At 39.8% G+C, this 20,762-nt stretch overlaps 1 protein-coding gene across 5 annotated transcripts in view; it reads left to right on the top strand.

The window, feature by feature from the left end:
- GBF1 (golgi brefeldin A resistant guanine nucleotide exchange factor 1) overlaps positions 1-20,762 on the top strand; it is a 123,283-nt gene that overhangs the window by 4,788 nt on the left and 97,733 nt on the right. For 4 of the 5 annotated variants that reach the window (XM_027529303.1, XM_027529300.1, XM_027529301.1 and 1 more), the window contains exons 2-3: positions 7,226-7,334; positions 8,774-8,840. In XM_027529303.1, coding sequence (XP_027385104.1) covers positions 7,239-7,334; positions 8,774-8,840 — 163 coding nt within the window. In that variant the 5' untranslated portion in view covers positions 7,226-7,238. The remainder of the gene's footprint in view (positions 1-7,225; positions 7,335-8,773; positions 8,841-20,762) is intronic. The other variant, XM_027529299.1, reaches the window with a different exon arrangement.

Genomic DNA, 20,762 nt, shown 5'->3' with positions numbered 1-20,762 from the left:
GCTTAAACAGAGGTAGGTGCAGTGCTATGGGGTGACAGAAAAAAAAAAAACCAAACCACTCTTGGAAAGTGGGTTAGCTAGGGAGGACTTACACCTTAGGTATTACCATAATAACAGCCAATCTTTGAGGGGTTTTAATATTCCTAATAGCATGCTCGGCCTTAACAACAAGTGGATGAGGAGGTACTAGCTCAGTTTTGCAATGAGAACTGTAAACTGGGGCTCAGAGAGCCTAAGAAACTTGTTTAATTAAGATCATATAGGTAATAATAGTCAAGAATACCACTGTGGTATTCTAAGTCTCTCATTGACTTTTGGATGTAATGAGTAAGGATTTACCAGGTGAATAAGAATGGGAAAAAATGTTCAAAACGGAAAAGGAACAGCATGCACAAAGGCAGACAGCAAAGATCGTGACTTGAACAAGAAAGAACTTTTGATGTTCAACTGCATACAGTGACAACTGCTCTTTGGATCCTCTTGGGGTGTGTAACTGGGATGCTGCAAAATACTAGAGGAATCCTGTTAGACCCAGGTTTAAACAGATAGTGGTTTCAAATAATATATGTTGCTCGGAATCTCTGAGCAGATAAGACAGTGGCTTATTTCCCTGGAGGATGTTAGTTGTTGTATTGTGTATTTAGTTGTTTGTTCTGATATTATTTCTGATAAAAGGTAAACCTTAAGTTCTTTTCTACCATACTCATGAGGTGTCTGCTGGCCTTTGTGACCTTGTGACAAGGGGGTTCTAGGTCGTTGGCTACCAGGCAGCAAGTGGTTCATCAGAGCTTCCCTTTTGAACCCAAAGGACAAATTTCCCTTGGGAGATTCTTGGGTAAGGAGACGTGTTTCAAGGCTTGGAGGGAGATTAGGCAACTCTACATAGTCCTTGAGAATAATTCCTCTTTATTCCCTACATGTTTCTTTTTTTTTTTTAACTAAGAAACTTATGACAATGATTTTTTTGTTAGACCTTTGCTATCTTAGAAATGTGTTAACTTTTGATGCCTAATGAATTTTGATTTAGTGTAGGTCGATTACTTCAGGTGGTATCCCAATTAATAACCTCAGATATGCAGATGACACCACCCTTATGGCAGAAAGTGAAGAGGAACTAAAAAGCCTCTTGATGAAGGTGAAAGTGGAAAGTGAAAAAGTTGGCTTAAAGCTCAACATTCGGAAAACGAAGATCATGGCATCCGGTCCCATCACGTCATGGGAAATAGATGGGGAAACAGTGTCAGACTTTATTTTTCTGGGCTCCAAAATCACTGCAGATGGTGACTGCAGCCATGAAATTAAAAGACGCTTACTCCTTGGAAGGAAGGTTATGACCAACCTAGATAGCATATTCAAAAGCAGAGACATTACTCTGCCAACAAAGGTTCGTCTAGTCAAGGCTATGGTTTTTCCTGTGGTCATGTATGGACGTGAGAGTTGTACTGTGAAGAAGGCTGAGCACCGAAGAATTGATGCTTTTGAACTGTGGTGTTGGAGAAGACTCTTGAGAGTCCCTTGGATTGCAAGGAGATCCAACCAGTCCGTTCTGAAGGAGATCAGCCCTGGGATTTCTTTGGAAGGAGTGATGCTAAAGCTGAAACTCCAGCACTTTGGCCACCTCATGCAAAGAGTTGACTCATTGGAAAAGACTCTGATGCTGAGAGGGATTGGGGGCAAGAGGAGAAGGGGATGACAGAGGATGAGATGGCTGGATGGCATCACTGACTCGATGGACATGAGTCTGAGTGAACTCTGGGAGTTGGTGATGGACAGGGAGGCCTGGCGTGCTTCGATTCATGGGGTCACAAAGAGTCAGACACGACTGAGCGACTGATCTGATCTGATCTGATCCGATCCCAATTAAAAATTTATTTCTTCTGAAAGCCTTCCAAATAGCATGTAGATCTCAGATAAGTCTTGACACTTTTGTTTGCAATTTGTAGTATAGTGTTGTTTCTTGTTTCTGTATTGTTCTCAGTATGGGTGTTTTCTCTCTTGCTCTTAGTTCTTTATTTAAAAAATTTTTTTTATTTACTTTTGGTTGTACTGGGTCTTCGCTGCTTCACAGGCTTTTCTCTAGTTGTGGTACATGGGCTTCTCTTTGCTGTGGCTTCTCTTGTTGCCGAGCACGGATTCTAGGGCGGCTGGACTTCAGTAGGTGCGGTTCCTGGACTCTAGAGCACAGGCTCAATAGTTGTGGCCCAGGGGCTTAGTTGTTCCGTGGCACGTGGGATCTTCCTGGATCAGGGATCCAACCCATGTCTCCTGCATTGGCAACTGATTCCCACCACTGAACCATTAGGGAATTCCTCTTAGTTCTTCAAAAGAGAAATTAAAGGTACTTCCCTGGCAGTCCAGTGGTTAAGACCCCGAGCTTCTGCTATGGAGGGAATCACGGGCAGGGGACCTGTGTTCGATCCTGGATCGGGGAACTAAGATCCCACATGCCCTGGAGCACAACCAAAAAAAAGAGAAATTAAATATTCTTATTTTATAGTGGTCCTCTCCAGGCCCCCCCAAATATTTTTTACAATGATTGTAGTCAGTATATATACTACATATATTGAAAGCCCTCCAGGCCCCCCACTTGCTTTTGTAGCTTTACCTGCTATTATTCTCCTAGGAATAATGTTCCAACAAGTCTGGAATAATCCTGATCCTTTACATACTGAATTTTCCCACCAGTAAGCTTTTGCTCTTGCCATTCTCTTGTATTTTTGGCTGTTTGAATCCTGTTTTACATTTGCTTTTCCAGTGTTCTCTAACAGGAATATTTTCTCTACTTCACCCCTGTGACACTGCGTACCACTCATGTATTGGGATATGTACGGGTTGTGTATAGATGTATGTGTTTAATCTATTAGATTATAAATTCCTTGTGGGTGGATAGGGATAATTCGGTATGACTGTGTCTAGCATTTTGCTTAGCATGTGCTAAGTAATATCTGGTTGACTGAGGTGAATGTTTATTAGTTAATTAACTTTGATTGCTGTTCTTAATCATTTACACATGAAATAATACAACTATTTTTCTAAAGAGCTACTCATTTTTAAAAATCTAAAATTTAAAAAACTTTAAATTTTAAAGTTTAAAAATAGGTAATATATGTATGTGACACAAAATTCAAAAAGTATAAAAGAATATACAAAGAAAAGTAAGGCTTCCCCCCTCCACTGTGAGAGGAAGGAACTAGAAGTTCCGTTCTCCAGTGGCAGCCTCTGTTGTGTGCTATGTCAACTCGCCTCAGTCATGTTTGATTCTCTGCAATCTTTTGAACTATAGCCCGCCAGGCTCCTCTGTTCACGAGATTCTCCAGGCAAGATTACTAGAGTGGGTTGCCATGCCCTCTTCCAGGGGATCTTCCCAATCCAGGAATTGAACCTGTGTCTCTTACGTCTCCTGCTTTGGCAGGTGGGTTCTTTACTTCTAGTGCTGCGTGGGAAACCCAATGTTTAACACTCCTCCACACTGGGGAATCGAACCCTGGTCTCCCAAATGACAGGTGGGGATACTCACCACTATGCTAAGAGTGTCTTAAAAATCTTTCCAGAGATCTAGAACATATTCATCTTGCCTAAATAATTTAAGGAAGAAGAGGTACTAGAGATTTTCTGATACTTTAAGTTATTTTTAAATTTATTTTTCTTCTACTTCTTGATTCTCTTCCTCTTCATCATTATGTGTTCTCATCATTGAATCTTCTCCATTCATTGAAGAGAATATTATTGTGTGCCTAGAGCATTTAGTCTTCTGAGACTAACCTAGTTGTTTCTTTAAATTGTTATTAAAATAAATGTTGGGACTTCCCTGATGGTCCAGTGGTTAAAATTCTGTGTTCCCAATGCAGGGGGCATCATTTCGATCCCTGGTTGGGGAAGATCCCACATACTACATGGTGAGGCCGAAAAAACAAAATCTTTAAACAATAGATACTATCTTTTGTTGGAATTCCCTGTGGATTGAGAGAGGTGTTATGGGCCTTTACAAAATTTGTACTTTTTTCCTTTGTCATAGTAGTTTACATGCTTCTCACTTTCTTTATGCAAAATATGCAAATAGAGCTACTTGCAGCGTGCTTCCCCCCCACCCCCCACCCTGTGTCTCTGGTTCAGTTTTCTTTTAGATCCTGCTGAACTCTATAAATGCCTCAAGGGCAGAAATTATATCTCATTTCTTTCATAATTATTAATTTTAAATTATATTGATAGTATAGTAATACATTCTTGTAAAAAATTAGAACATAGATAAGGCTATGCTGCTGCTGCTGCTAAGTCGCTTCAGTCGTGTCCGACTCTGTGCAACCCCATAGATGGCAGCCCACCAGGCTCCACTGTCCCTGAGATTCTCCAGGCAAGAACACTGGAGTGGGTTGTCATTTCCTTCTCCAATGCAGGAAAGTGAAAAGTGAGAGGGAAGTCGCTCAGTCGTGTCCGACTCTTCAAGACCCCATGGACTGCAGCCCACCAGGCTCCTCCATCCATGGGATTTTCCAGGCAAGAGTGCTGGAGTGGGGTGCCTTTATAAGTATCCTTTGATTGCAACCTAATTTCATAATACCTTCTCTAGAGATAACTGTGGTTATTGAGTTTTGGTACATCTGCTCAAACCTTTTATTCATTGTTTACATATCTCTGTATATACCTATATCTCTCTATATACCTGTAACGACATTAGATGACTCACACACACAGTATTTCAAGGGAAAAAGACAAATTGCAGAAGAATACATACAATCTGATATTATACAAAATATAAAAATAGGCAGAATGATACATACTGTCTAAAGATACATATCAATGAAGTAAAAGTATAAAGCAACATTAAAATTTTAATAAACATCAGATTTAGAATAGTGGGGACTATGGATGAAAGAGAGAAGGATGTAATTAGGAAGGACTTCAGTTGTACTGTTCATAATCTGGATACTGGCTTGTTATATCACTCTTTATATCTTGAAAGTGAAAGAAAGTGTTAGTCACTCAGTCATGTCCAGCTGTTTGCGACCCTGTTAACTGTGGCCTGTCAGACTCCTATGCCCATGGAATTCTCCAGGCAAGATTACTAGAATGGGTTGCCATTCCCTTCTCCAGGGGGATCTTCCCATCCCAGGGATCTAACTCAGGTCTCCTGAAATGAAGGCAGATTCTTTACCAACTAAGCCACCAGGGAAGCCCGTTTATATCTTTGTTGCTGTTGTTCAGTTGCTCAATCATGCCCGACTCTTTGCGACCCGATGGACTGCAGCATGCCAGGCTTTCCAGTCCTTCACCATCTCCCAGAGCTTGCTCAAACTCATATCCATTGAATTTGTGGTACCATCCAACCATCTCATCCTCTGTCATCCCCTTCTCCTGCCTTCAGTCTTTCCCAGCAGGAGTCTTTTCTAAGAGTCCTGAAAAGGAGTCTTTTCAGGGTCTTTTCTAATGAGTAAGCTCGTCGCATTAGGTGGCCAAAATATTGGAGCTTCAGCTTCAGTATCAGTCCTTCCAGTGAATAGTCAGGGTTGATTTCCTTTAGGATTGACTGGTTTGATCTCCTTGCAGTCCAAGGGCTTTATATCTTACTTTATGTTAAATATTACATATTTTTAAAAACGAAACTCTAGTATTTTATGTAGGATTGGTTAGTTGGTTTTTACATAACTGGTGACATATAATCATACTACAGTTTTTTTGTTTTTTCATTTCACAGTATGTCTGAGGCTCTTTCCATGTCTTTTGCTCTGTTCCTTAGCACTCTGAAAGATGCCTTATGCATAGTAGCTGCTCATTAAGTATTTCTGAAATCGCTTCACTTACTCTGTTAACCTCACTGTTTTTTATTTTATTTTTAATTGGAGGATAATTACTTTACAGTATTGTGATGGTTTCTGCCATACATCAACGTGAATCAGCCACAGGCATACACATGTCCCCTCCCTCTAAAAACCTCCCTCCCTATCCCATGCCTCTAGGTTGTCACAGAGCACCAGCTTTGGATTTCTTGTGTCATGCAGCAAATTCCCACTGGCTATCTATTTTACATATGGTAATGTATATGTTTCAATACTACTCTCTCAAATCATCCCACCCTCTCCCTCCCCAACAATGATCTTATGTCTGCATCTTCTTTGCTGCACTGTGAGTAGGATCATCAGTACCATCTTTCTAGATTCCATATATATTGCTAGTATACAATATTTGTCTTCCTTTTTCTGACTTCACTCTGTATAATAGACTCTGGGTTTATCCACCTCATTAGAATCGACTCAAATGCATCCCTTTTTTATTGCTGAGTAATATTCCATTGTATATATGTACCACAACTTCTTTATCCATTCGTCTGTTGAGGGACATACAGGTTGCTTCTGTGTCCTAGCTATTGTAAAAAGTGCTGCAGTGAATAGTGCTGCACTGGGGTACATGTGTAGCCTTAGTGTTTTAATTTTCCTTGAGCCTGATCTAAATGTCTATATAACTGTGTGTCTCCCCTTCCCTTCTCTTTATCCCTTTTGCTTTTTAAAATTTTGTCTATTTTGAGGAGGATTCTAAATAATGGGAAGTGATTAGGTTGGTTTTATAAGCTCCTATTAAGGTTTTCTCTATGCCAAGAAGAGTCTACCTTTCAGTTTGCTTATTAGAGATTTCCTGCTATAAGCAAGTGAACTTGACTTTTTAGAACTTTTCAAAGCTTGCATCACTGCCACTGTCCAATTTTCTGGAGCTGACTTGGCAGAATAAATGCAGTCTAAAAATTGATATTGTAACTGTGGTTCCATACTAAGGCTATTTTTCTAACAGCCTTCATTCTTTTTTTTTTTTTAACTTAGACCTTCATTACTGATTGGGTTGATAAAGTAAAAGAACAATAGGAAGGTCTGAAATATTTCTTTAACAAGCTAGGCACACAGAGGTATCTGCTTGTCTTCATGCTTTGTAGGGTAGATTTGAGGGACATTGACTTTGAGGAATTTGAATGCTTTTTAGAGATTGCTGAGGTGCCTTAGAGAAATTTTCTGGTGTGATGTTTTTGGAGTTGTATCTTGAACTTTTAGAGACCTCTAGAAGAGCCAGGTAATTGGATTCATAACATAAGAAGGACCTTATCACATTTTAGTATTATAGGTGGGGAATCTTGGTACTAAAAAGCTAAATTAATAGTTCTAACTTTATCAGGTACTGATTCAAGCATGGGGATGCTCTTGGGTAACCAAATATTAACTAACTTTTCTCTTAACTGTTTCAGTAGGTTTGCCAGGATGGTGGATAAAAATATTTACATCATTCAAGGGGAAATTAACATTGTGGTTGGGGCCATCAAACGAAATGCCCGATGGAGCACCCATACACCACTGGTAAGTGGGGGATGGGCAGAACACTTGGTTACTGAGTTGTTGTAGGGGATCTGATACATGGTCAGTTTCCTGGTAATAATGATAAAAGGAGCAATTCAGAGTTTTTCAGAAGGGTATCAAGGACCCTTCTGTTTTATTTTAATAAGAGTCAAATTTATAAGCTGCCTTTTTTTCTCTAGAACCCAAAAGGTGATACCATTTTTCTTCTAGCTGTTTTTATAAGCAGCTTAAGCTAGTACTTGGAACCTCTTTGATATGTCTAAACATGTCAGAAAGATTTCTTATCTTCTTTTTTGTTTGTTTACTTTTTGAACCAGAAATTTTACTTCTAAGAATTTATTCTAATATTCAAATATTAGAAAAAAATTGCGATATAGATTCCTTACCTTCTGATTCCTGAGAACTATAATTAGCTATCAAATTCATTTCAATGAGTGCAGTTATTGGCACATGGAATATGGCTTTGTAATGGTACTCCTTGGAAATTCAGCAAGCTTTCAAATATAGAGACCAAATCTTGCTAATAAGATGAGTAAGCTTAACTGTTGTAAAGCTCTCTTTGTTGCATATGTATGTTCAGTGATGTTTTTGTTACAGTTGTATAAAACAGTTTTGAGTACAATTGTAAAATTAAAGTTTAGACATTTCTAGCTTGGTGAATATGTATATGTTTGTTTAGAAATTTCTCACTTTCATTAATAAAAATGAACTGTTTTATAAGTAAGAGGGGAGTTACGGATGAATGTATATGACTATGATAGCTATGAAGAAAGAGAAGAGATAGGGTAATACATGTCTCAGTCTGTATGTTTCAGTCTGTTTGGGATGTTCTAACCCAATACCATGGACTGGGTAGCCTATAAACAGATTTTTTTTTTTAAACAATGTATTTATTTCCAGGGGCTGAAAGTTCAATATCAGAATGTTAGCATGCTTGGGTGAGGTACTTCTGGGTCTCAGATTTCTCATTGTATCCTTACATGGTAGAAGGGGCAAGGGAACACTCTTGGCATGTGGGATCTTAGTTCTCCGAGGAGGGATCAAACCTGTGCCCCCTGCAGTGGAAGCATGGAGTTTTAACCACTGGACCACCAGGGAAGTCCCAGCACAGAAGTTTTGAGGGGTCATGATCATTCAGACCATAGCACATATAGAAGACCTAGCAGTCTATGGTAACTTGAATGCCATGGTCTTGGTGTAGATTAACATTAGCACTTCAGGATGTACTATTTTAGGTAAGCCCAGGATACTTCTATGAGAATAAGAGATTAGGGAACTGGAAAAATGAACCATGGCTAACTTCCTTTTCGTCAGAAGGAAAACTGACTGAATTTTCTGGTTGGATTCAGAGAAAGAGCTCTTGATCTATCTTTTATTTCCTTTTTACTCTTGGTCTGATAATGGATTCTTTTTTTTTTTTTTTAATCTGTGTGTTATAGGATGAAGAAAGGGATCCTCTGCTGCATAGTTTCAGTCATCTAAAGGAGGTTTTAAACAATGTAACAGGTAAGTGTGTTTGATTTATTGCAAGGATGGGCAAACTTTTTCTTTATAGTATAAGACTATATGATATTTTAGGCTTTGCAGGCTGTAGCAACTGCAACTACTCAACTCTGTCATTGTAACTCAAATGCAGACTCAGATAATACTTAAATGAATAATAAATACAATTTTCTTTAAAAAAAAAACAGGCTGCAAGCCAGTTTTGGCCCACAGGTGTAGTTTGCTCTGGTTTATTTTACTGCTGATCCTTCCTGGAGCTCTTAGTGTCCCACTTTAGTGGGGTATCGGCGTTCATACAATTATAAGCTTCCTTCTTTGCTTGAGTTATAAGTGTTATTTTTGGCTAATGTTCTGTTTTGTTTTAGCTATTTTTCTTTCTCTAACTCACGTATGCCGTCAGATAGGAAGTTGATGACACAAGTGAAGTATTTAATACTTGCAGTATAACCTTTCTCTTACAGAAAATCCTTACTGGTTTTAGGACCTGAGCTTTCTGTAATGCAGCTCTTTTAGTCTTCACTTGTTCCCAGAATCTTTTGTGTCACACACTCCGCCTTTGTTTTCCTAATCATAATTATCTTATGTAATATTTATATGTTTAAAATTTTCAAAGCCACTTTCACATTTATTACCTTATTGAATTTTTTTCACTTTTGTTTTATTTATATTTCAGATCAGAAACTTCATTCTTTCTTCTTTTAGTTTAATTGAGATGTAATTGATATATAGCACTATATAACTTTAAGATGTACATAGTGCTTTGAATTACATACATTATGAAATGATTTCCCAATAAGTTTAGTGAACATCTGTCATCTCACAGATACAAAATTAAAGAAATAGAAAAAAAAAATTTTTTTTCTGGTGAGAACTCTTAGGATTTAGTCTCTTAACAACTTTCATGTGTAACATACAGCAGTGTTAATTACATTTATCATGTTGTATGTGCGTACATGCATGCTCAGTCACTCAGTACGTCTGACTCTTTCTGACCCCATAGACTATGGCTTGCCAGGCTCCTCTGTCCATGGGATTTTTCAAGCAAGAATATTGGAATGAAGAATACTGGTTGCCATTTCCTCCTCAGTGGGATCTTCCTGACCTAGGGATTAGACCCATGTCTCCTGCGTCAGCAGGTGGATTCTTTACCACTGGGTCACCTGTGAAGCCCATTGTGTTGTACATTACAGCCCTAATACTTATTTATCTTATAACTAGAAGATTGTGTCTTTTGGCTGCTTTCATCTAGTTCCTCTTTCCCCCACCCCCTGCCTCTGGAAACCACAAATCTGATCTTTTTGTTTGTGAGTTTATTTGTTTGCTTTTGAAATAGAATTGACCTGTAATACTATGTTCTTGCTATACAACATTGTGATTTGATGTTTCTGTACATTTCAAAATGTTCGCCATGATAAGCCTAGTTACTATACCTTTTTGAAACTTTTACACAACCTATGAGGGAGGCATGGCAGATTTGTCCCCCTTTTATGAATGAAGTTGAAGCCCAGAGATATTTTAAGTGATTTAGCTGAGATCACACTGATCCTAAGAAGTGGAGTCAGAACTCAAAACTAGAGTTCAGGCCCCTAACACCAGATTCAGTGCCCTGTTCTGTGTGGTTTCTGTTCATACAATTAGAGGAGAATGTACACAGGAAATGCTTTATATTATGTTTAAAAACATGTCGAGGGAAGAGTTAAAGGCTCAACACTTCATATTTTTCAAGCTGGTGGGGGGAAGATATAGACATAAAGGGAAAGCCTCAGGGCTGTGCTCCTCTGTTGACTATAAAGGGCTTTTGCAGTGTATATCCCTGGAATGTTTTTAGCTAGTAACATCTAACACCACGATTGAAATAGCTTTTAGGCTTCTGCAGATTAAATAAATGAAAAATAAGTAAATGTTCTCCTTTTATGAGAAATGTAGGAGAATATCTGGAGAAAAATTCCTTTTACTTTCCTAACCCTAATCCTAGGGAATCTAAGGATTTTCTACATGTTTGTTTAAAGGAGCAAATTTGACTCAATGGGAAAAAGTGTTGGCAATGTTAGCCAATGATCAAATATAGAGGAAGAGGTGTCTGATAGCTAGTTTGCAGGGCTAATGCTGCAACTAGGCATGTTCTCATTTTATGGCCTGTACTGAAAGTGATTTGGCTGCTTTAGAAAGTTGGTGGCTTGTGCAGATTTTTTTTTTCAATTGAAATATAGTTGATTTACAGTGTTGTGTTAATTTCTTCTGTACAGCAAAGTGATTTAGTTATACATATATACATTCTTTTTTTTTTTTTTTTTTTACATATATACATTCTCTTCCATGATGGTTTATCCTGGGATACTGAATATAGTTTCCTGTGCTATATAATAGGACCTTGTTGTCCGTCCATTCTATACGTAGTAGTTTGCATCTTCCCAGGTGGCACTAGTGGTAAAGAACCCACCTGGCAATGTAGCAGATGCAAGAGATGAGGGTTCAATCCTTGGGTGGGAAAGATCCCTTGGTGGAGGGAGTGGCAACCCACTCTAGTGTTCTTGCCTGGAGAATCCCATGGGCAGAGGAGCCTGGTGGGCTACAGTCCATAGAGTTGCAAAGAGTCGGACACAACTGAAGTTAACTTAGCACGCACGCAGCACGCACTAAGCCCAAACTCCCAGTCCATCCTCCCCTCCCCCGTAGCACAAGTCTGTTCTCTCTCTGAGTGTTTCTGCTTCATAGGTAGGTTCATTTGTGTCATGTTTTACATTCTGTGTACAAGTGATATTGTATGGTATTTGTCTTTCTGACTTACTTCACTTAGTATGATAATCTCTAGTTGCATCCATATTGCTGCCAGATTTTTTTTTTAACTTTTCATGTAAAGCTTACATATCCCAATTACAAAGAAAAATAGTCAATAGATATTTACAATTCTTTTTCGTGGGTCAGAGTTTGGAGTATTATCTTTCTCAGAGAATACATTTGGCAAATGTTTGGCAAGCATTTTATATACAGCTAAGAATTGTTGTCATAGTGGCTGAAAGTGAAAGAAAGTGAAGTTTCTCAGTCGTGTCCGACTCTTTGCAACCCCATGGACTGTAGCCTACAACGCTCCTCCGTCCATGGGATTTTCCAGGCAAGAGTACTGAAGTGGGGTGCCACTGCCTTCTCCAGAGGATCAAACCTGGGTCTCCCGCATTGTAGGCCGATGATTTACCATCTGAGCCACCAGGGAAGTCCCGTAAGTGGCTGGGTACATCCTAAAATGGCTGAGGTGAGACTGGAGTTGCCTTGTAGGCCTTTTGGGCACTTTGCAGACCCTCAGGAGCTGAGGTGGTGCTGCTCTCCTGATAAAGCCACGTTTCCTGCTTGCCATGCAATCCATATCCCACACTTGTTTTCTCCATTCTGACATATCCCAAGACTTCAGTTCAGAGATGGTATCTGTGGTGAGTAGTGCAGTCCAGGATTTGGTTTCTAGTTCATCTGAGAGTTACCAAACTTGAGTCTGCTGCCTTAATTTCTTACATCTTTGGGTTAGGAATCCAGATTATCTTCTGCTTGAAACTATTAAAACCAGAATGTGCTGAGGAACCAGTTCTGTTAGTGGTACTAGGAACATAGCTGGGTGTTGGCCAAGCTTTCCCTCAGAGTGAAGAAGAAGGTGATGATATTCTCCAGGGGCCAGTAGCTGTGGCAGGTATTGAAACAGTGCCTGTCTAAGTTGCCCCATTGTTCTTGGGTTTTAACATATCACCCACCTGATAAAATAACAGAGTGGATCTGAAATAGAGCATTTCATGGTCTTCTGATTGGTTCTGACCCCCCACATAGTGCTGGCTTCCAGGAGCAGGTTTATGGGTCAGCTGCTCCTGTGGTCCTGGACTTTGTAATCCATGACCAATTTCTTGTTTCTTTTACTGAAACAAACAGATTTTTTTTTTGATTGGCAGTGTCAGGAGGATTGCTTTCTTGGAAGCCTGTTAATGGTCGGAGGCTGGGAAAGGGTTTTGAACTTGGAGAGAGAAACTGAAGGGACTGCCCATGCTATGTGACTGGGAATGGTGTACCACTTAGGTTGGAAGAACTATGGTAGGAATTCCAAGACTCCATTCAGTTAAACTCATGAAACTGATTTGGGCTTGGTCTCTTTTTACAAAGGCTTTTTATTTGCACTTTTCTAGACTATCTGCTGGCTGGGTTGGTTAAGAATATTATTAATGGACATAGGTGATTCATTGGACATTGTCAGTCAACCAAAGCAATTTTTCCTCTTGTAAACAGTCAGAAGACCTTTTAAGGGCATAAGTGCTACCTACTCCTCCAGGAACATTGTCTGAGCATTGTAAAGGATGTAAGTCTACTGTCTCTAGTAAGGGTTGGGTAAGTCCATGTCGTTATTCTCATAGGTGTGTCTCTGGACCACATTTGCAGTCCATATTTGCCCAAAATGCATGATAACTGAATGCTCTGTAATATCTAGAGTAATAGAATGTTCTAATACCACATCTAAAGAGAGGGTTGCACTTGGAAAGTATGAAGTGCCTGAGAGCAAAGTGTGCATATTGGTACTTTGGATAAAGCCATAGCTCACCACCAGTGAGACTTGACTGCTGCCCCTCATTTAGTCTTTCAGTTCTCTTAAAGAATCCTTTAAGAGGTTATTCTAAAGGAGTTAAAACAGATGTGTGGTTGCTAGGAGCAGGAAGTGGGCATGGGAAGTAACTGCTAATGGTAATAGGGTTTCTTTTAGGGGTGATGAAAATGTTCTGGAATTAGATCATGATGATGGTTGTACAACTTTGTGAATATACTAAAAACTGTAGAAGTGTATACTTTAGAAGGATGAATTTTATGGCATATGAAATCTATCTTAATTTTTCAAAATAGCAAGTGTAGACTGGAAAAGCAATGGGATTCACCAGCTCTTTCTCAGCACTCAGAGCCATGAAGGACTGCCTCTGACTATACTTGCTGCTGTGCTTTGAACCCATTGCCCAGCAAAGGCAGCGTAAGGCTCTGTTCAGCCTCCTGGCCCAGTTTGTCCTTTTATGTCTCTCTCATTAACTCAAGAAGCACATGGCTTTTATATTTAAATTTATTCAAGCTGTAATCTTTGACATTTGAGTTAGCTTTTAGTACAGTTTTGCATTTATAGTAATATATATTATGTATTTTCTCTATCCCCAAAGAATCCATTTTAATCTTTTCCGGATGCAAATTTCAGGCTGTCTTGCCCCATCTCCCCTTTCTTTCTCTGTTTCCCCTCCCCCAACGGAGTGTGTTTGATCAGGTGTGGCAGGAACATCCACTGTCAAGCTGCGCCCTTTATATTAGTCAATATTATCCTTCTCCCCCCTCCCTGTCTGTCTGCCCCTTTGGGCTTTCCCAGTTGATTTATAATTTTGGAATTCTCATCGGAGTCTGTAATACAGTTTGTTCATTATTTAACCAAAACCTGTTTAATGAGCAGAGAGAGGCAATGTAAATGTTAGGCATGTTGCAGTGATGTACCTTTGTGCTTCTCAAAGCGGGTGGGTAGTTAACTCTGTGCTGCCTGCAGGGCTGGGGCTTCCTGGCCTTAGGGGCAGAAGGACCAATGCCTCTTCCTTGCATCTGCTCAAGCCATACGGTGGGCTTAGATTCCAAAGACACATTTCTTTTTATCCTTTTAGAGATCTTGTTGGGGCTCTTGCGTACTGGAGTTATCTATAATCTCACAGACTGGGCGGTAAGATTTGTGTTCATGAGACAGGGGGATGGAAGGGAAAGTGAAATATTAAAATACTTGATACCGCTCTTGGTTTTAGGTGTGTAGAGAGTTGTTCAGTCACTCAGTCGTGTCCGACTCTTTTTGACCCCATGGACTGCAGCACGCCAGACTTCCTTGTCCTTCACCATCTCCCGGAGCTTGCTCAAACTCATGTCCGTTGAGTCAGTGATGCTGTCCATCCATCTCATCCTCTGTCATCCCCTTCTCCTTCTGCCTTCAATCTTTCCCAGCATCAGGGTTTTTTTTCCTAATGAGTCATGTCTTCGCATCAGGTGGCCACAGTTTTGGAGCTTCAGCATCAGTCCTTCCAGTGAATATTCAGGATTGATTTCCTTTAGGATCGACTGGTTTCCTTTAGGATCTCCTTGCAGTCCAAGCTGTAGAGAGTAGACGGTTTACTTTTTTTAGCTGTACTATGCCGCATGTTGGATCTTACTTCTCTGACCAGGGATCAGACTTGTGCCCACTGCAGTTAAAGCACAAAGTCTTTACCATTGGACTGCCAGGGAAGTTCCCCAAGTGTAGACAGCTTAGAGTAATCCTTCTAGCCAGCATGGTCTCTGGTCTTTGATCTTTTTGTTTCCCGATTAGATAAGTGCTTGGAAGCCTTAGTACCCTTCATTCAATATAGCTTCCCATACAGTGCTCCAATCAATTGTGATTTGTGGTGTTTGGCTATGGTTATTTACCTCCAGATTTTAGGCTGCCTTTGTCCTTGGTGTTTAAACTTAGATCATTACAAAGAGATTCTTTTCCAGAATTCAAAATTTTTAAACCAGAAATTTTGGTTTAAAGCACAGAGGGAAGAACAGTCTAAAAGTATCCCACCAGAATCTAAGGAATCACCTCTTAATGACTTTAAGGGCTTGAGAAAGACCTCTTAGTGATATGTGTGTGTGTCAGGGGTGGTGGTGGGGAGGGTAGTAAGTTTGCCTATGGAGATAAAACTTCTTGCTGGTCTTTTTAATTTTGAGGACCTATGAGGCTCGGGGTGTTGAGCATAAGACTGAGGTGGTCTTGAAGCTCAGTATAAGCACCTGTATTAACTATGGAACTGTTGTCGCTGCTTGGACCTTTTCTTTCTGAGATTCACTAAGATTTGGATTTCTTCTAAGTCTAGCTTATTGAGTTGCTTCTGACCAATATTTATTGAATACCTGCTGTGTGCTAGGCATTTTGCTTAGGCACTTAGCCATTGGATCTACAATGGTAAACAAACTTCCTGCCCTCATAGCCACTGGTTTTTAAGACTAGTAACTCTGGCTGACCATTCTGAGACTAACTTATGTACTTATATACTATACTTTAGGCTATATGGTTCCCTATCAGATATGGAATAGATGATAGTGAATCAGAGCAGTCTGTTGCCATCTTTTCTTATTCCTCCTTTTCCCCTTGTTCACATAAACCATAGAAATGAAGAAAAATTTAGCTCATATATTTGCTTATTTGGTCTTCTCATGTAAAGCTGTTCTGGGCAGAGTTTAGGTATTCCCAAACATATTGATGGGTTTGCATATTGTAACTCTTGAGGGATAAGATATTTCTTCACTGTGCTTACCTGTACAGCAAGCTATGATGTGCCTGAGTTTAAGAGGAAGAAACAGGTGTCTGGAGAGAGTGGATATATCAGGAGTTTATTTAAATATAGTTTATCCTAGACAAACACACCTGTAGGGTACTGTCTCAAGCTTTGTGAATTCAGAGTTTGAGCTAGGAAGTTTGAATCCATGTAACCTCCAGAGCTTTACAGAGAACATTTAAACAGAGTCTGAAAGCCAACCTGGGAGGAACTATAACTTAACACCTGTCTGACTTAGGCCTCTTAGAAATAGCCTTCTAAGTTGAAGCAAAACTTTTCCAGGATGCCTCAGACCTCAAGTTTAATCTGTTCCAATTGAAACATAGGGACATATAGGAAAGACATTTAGTAGTCGCTGTCAGGAAAAAGACTGAGTAAGGGTGCATATTTGAAAGAGAAATATCAATAACCTCAGATATGCAGATGACACCACCTTTATGGCAGAAAGTGAAGAGGAACTAAAGAACCTCTTGATGAAGGTGAAAGAGGAGAGTGAAAAAGCTGGCTTAACGCTCAACATCAAAAAACTAAGATCATGGCATCTGGTCCCATCGCTTCACAGTAAATAGATGGGGAAACAATGGAAACAGTGACAGACTTTATTTTCTTGGGCTTCAAAATCACTGCAGATGGTGACTGCAGCCATGAAATTAAAAGCCGCTTGCTCCTTGGAAGAAAAGCTATGAGAAACCTAGACAGCATATTAAAAAGCAGAGACATTTCTTTGCTGCCAAAGGTCCATCTAGTCAAAGGTATGGTTTTTCCAGTAGTCATGTATTGATGTGAGAGTTGGACCATAAAGAAAGCTGAGCACTGAAGAATTGATGCTTTTGAACTGTGGTGTTGGAGAAGACTCTTTGAGAGTCCCTTGGACTGCAAGGAGATTAAACCTGTCAATCCTAAAGGAAATTAGTCTTAGATATTCATTGGAAGGACTCATGAGGAAGCTGAAGCTCCAATACTTTGGCCACTTGATGTGAAGAGCTAACTCATTAGAAAAGACCCTGATTCTGGGAAAGATTGAAGGCGGGAGGAGAAGGGGATGACAGAGGATGAGATGGTTGGGTGGCATCACTGACTCAATGAACATGAATTTGGTTAAGCTTCTTGAGATGGTGAAGGACAGGGAAGCCTGGCTTCCTGTGGTCTTGTGGTCTCTTAGTTCCTGACCAGAGGTTGAACCCAGGGCACCCAGCAGTGGAAGCTCAGAGTCCCTGGTCTGAGGGAATTTCAGTTTAACTTTGATCCACTTGGAAATGAGCTCAAGTAAATTGCTCAAGGCCTAACTAGAGACTAAAAGGAAAAAATGATAAAATGATAGAATTTGGCTGACAGATTTATGTAATGTGCTAAGTATTGGAACAGGCAAGATTGGGCACACTTATGTAAGTATCTCTTTCCTGTGCCTTTTTTTTTCTTCTGGTTGTGCCACATGGCATGCAGGATCTTAGTTCCTTGACTAGGGATCAAACCTGTGTTCCCTTTAGTAGAAATGTGGAGTCTTAACCACTGGCCCACCAGGGAACTTCCTCCTGTGCTCTTTTTTTCTTTCTTGTTCTGTAATAAAATATATGACTATATTAGTTTGGAGATTGTTGAGCAACACATTAGAGTGTGACTTGAATTTGAGTCAGGCTGGCTTTGGCATCTTGGTAGCTTGAGTGGCCTCAGATTTATGGGCGTTTGAGCACAGTTAGGGGAAATAAAGGTACTGTGTTTTTTTTTTTTTCCCCTTGAGATTATTTATATCAATAAGATGGCTCCCAGAGGCCTATATTTTGATGACTTTACGTTGTCATTTCTTTTTACTGATGTGTTACTCGCTCAGTTGTGTCTGACTCTGCAGCTCCATGGGCTGCAGCCCTCCAGGCTCCTCTGTTCATAGAATTCTCTAGGCAAAAATACTGGAGTAGGTTGCCATTCCCTTCTCCAGGGTATCTTCCTGACCCAGGGATCGAACCTGAGACTCCCAAATTGCATGCAGATTCTTTACCAGTTGAGCCACCAGGGAAGCCCCATGATCTGAACCTTCATTTGAAAATTCTAAACCAACAAGTTCTTCTAAACCTTTGTTTGTCCTCAGGATTAGAAAATGAAGACTTTCTTGAGAAGAAGCAGTACTACGTAGTCTTTTTGTTAATCAGACTCTCCCTTTTCTCTTCTAGTGCTCAAACACACCATCAGAACCACTGTCCTGGTACATTTTCCACTACTCATATCTGAAAGGAAGCTGTGAAGAAAAGGCCTTTTTTTGGCTGTGCTGCATGCCTTATAGGACCTTAATTCTCCATCTAGGGATTGAACCTGCACTCTGGGCAGTGAAAGTGTAGAGTCCTAACCGCTGGACCACCAGGGAATTCCCATAAAGGGCATCCTTAATATATTGGCTCTCAAGAGCAGAAGCAAAGAAACCTAATTTCTTTCTAGCAGAGTTTAGCAGACAAGGTGACAGTGTGGCCTGTGGTGGGTGTCACTGTTGCTAGTATTGCTCTCATTGACATTGTCCTTTTTAAACAGCCACCTCTTGAGGCCTGAAATTTCTCTCTGGATTATGTGTTCCAGTTTGCCATAACAGCAGTCAGATGAGTAAAAGGAGGGAAAGCCAGATACAGCCTTGTTTTTAACAGGGAGGCAGGCAGAGTCCCTTTCTTCTCTTCTACCCATTCAAACCTAGGGCAAGTGCCAAGAGGGTTTCAGAAGGAGCCAGGTGTTTGAAATTCACTGTGCAGTTTTTGTTAGGAAAGATAGTGAAGAGTTTTGTCCTAGCCTTACCTTCTTTAACCACCTCTCTGTGCTCACAGACATTCAGTTGGTCACCTCAATTTCTAAAATGATATTGGGTATGTTTATGGAAAGAGTGAGTACATTTGTCTTTTCTGCACCCATTAGAAGATAGAGTGGGATATAGAGCAAAATGAAGATCAAGTTATTTTATCTCAGAGATCATCTTAAATAAGAGTTGTAGATGGAGAGCAGTGACTACCTTAAGCTATCAGTTTTGCTTCTGGAAATGAGGAGATAAGATGCTCCTTTCCAGTTTTGAGACCTTTGTTTCTTTACTTTGGTCTTTGGAAGTCTGAAGGACTTAGATGGACAAGCACTCCTGGCTGCCTGTTGGCTGGCTTCTCTTTGCATGCCTCTTCAGTAACACCAGCCTTCTGTTACCACTGTATGTTGAGTTGTGAAGGGCTGCCACATGTGCACATATCACAACTGACCTTTCCTTGTTCCACGCTTGTTGAGCAATTATTTGCCCATTTGTAGAACTCACATTATTGCTTTGGGTTTCTGGCCCATTGTGAAGTGGGGCCATCCAGGAAGTGGATTGATACACTGTACATCAGAGGGGAATAAACTGGCTTTTGATTTGGTGGAAAGGCAGGGCCAGATGTCGTGTGGGAGCAAGGGTTTTTCTGCAGTCAACCATGTAGCTTGCTTCAGGTGTCCTGGAAAGCAGCTTGGGAACTGGAGGCTAAGGGTAGTTGGGGACATTAATTGGTGAGCAAGAGGATCAAAAGGACTTCAATGTTATCTGTGATGGGCCCTTAACTGGAAAAAATCCTCTATAAGTATAGGGACAAATGAAATTTTTCTGACACTGGTAGTAATTTTTCAACTGATTATTTTTCCTTTTCAAGTAAAGTGAGTTATTAATTGGCAGAAAAATATAAAACTTGAATAAGAAAACTTCATTTCATGTGAGCTTTTCATGAAGGTTCATTCTTTTCTTTGGGCAACAACAGGTTTAAGAAAACTGCCTTAGTATTGGTAATAAAGGGAGAGCTAAGATAATATTATGACTACCCTACTGTGGGCTTGATTGGTATCTTCAGACTGTAGTTGCATTCTGTTAATGGATTGTGATATCATTTTAAAGGGTTACACAGCAGTTTTTCCTCAAGTTTTTAGTATGAAAAATTTCAGACATACCAAAATTGAAATATAGTGAGCACCTGCATCCCATACTTGAGTCAAAATTATTAACATTTAGCCATATTTACTTTATCCATGTATATGTGTATTTTTTTCTCATACATCATTTGAAAATAAGTTGCAGATGTGTTGACATTTCAGGCTGGATCCTAAATAAGGAAATTCTCCTACATAATCATAGTACCGTTATCATACCTAAGAAACTGAACAGTAATTTACCAATATTAGTGAATATCCAGTCCATTTATTAAAATTTCCTATTTGTTCCCAAACTACCTTTTATATCTATAGCTGGTTTTACCAACCAAAATCCATGTAGAATTCTCATTTCATTATGTAGTTCTATCTCTTTAGACTTTAAAAATCTAATATAGTTTTCTCCACCCTATTTATTATTTTTTTCTTGGCATTGACTTTTTGAAGAGACTAGGCCTTTTATCTTTAGAATGTTTTACATTCTGGGTTTGTCTGTGTCCTTATGGTGTCATTTAACTTGTTACTGTACTTCAAATATTTCCATTCTAGAAGTTAGAGTTAAAAGCTTGACTCAATTCAGGATAAACATTTTGGGCATAGATGATACTGTGTGCTTCATATTATATCACCACAGGAGGCACATACTGTCAAGTTGTCCTGCTGTTGATGGTGCTAAATTTGGTTA

This window comes from Bos indicus x Bos taurus, chromosome 26 (assembly GCF_003369695.1).
Source record: "Bos indicus x Bos taurus breed Angus x Brahman F1 hybrid chromosome 26, Bos_hybrid_MaternalHap_v2.0, whole genome shotgun sequence".
NCBI lineage: Eukaryota > Metazoa > Chordata > Mammalia > Artiodactyla > Bovidae > Bos > Bos indicus x Bos taurus.
The sequence above is the reverse complement of the archived record's forward strand: the minus strand, read 5'-3'. Positions and strand labels throughout refer to the sequence as shown.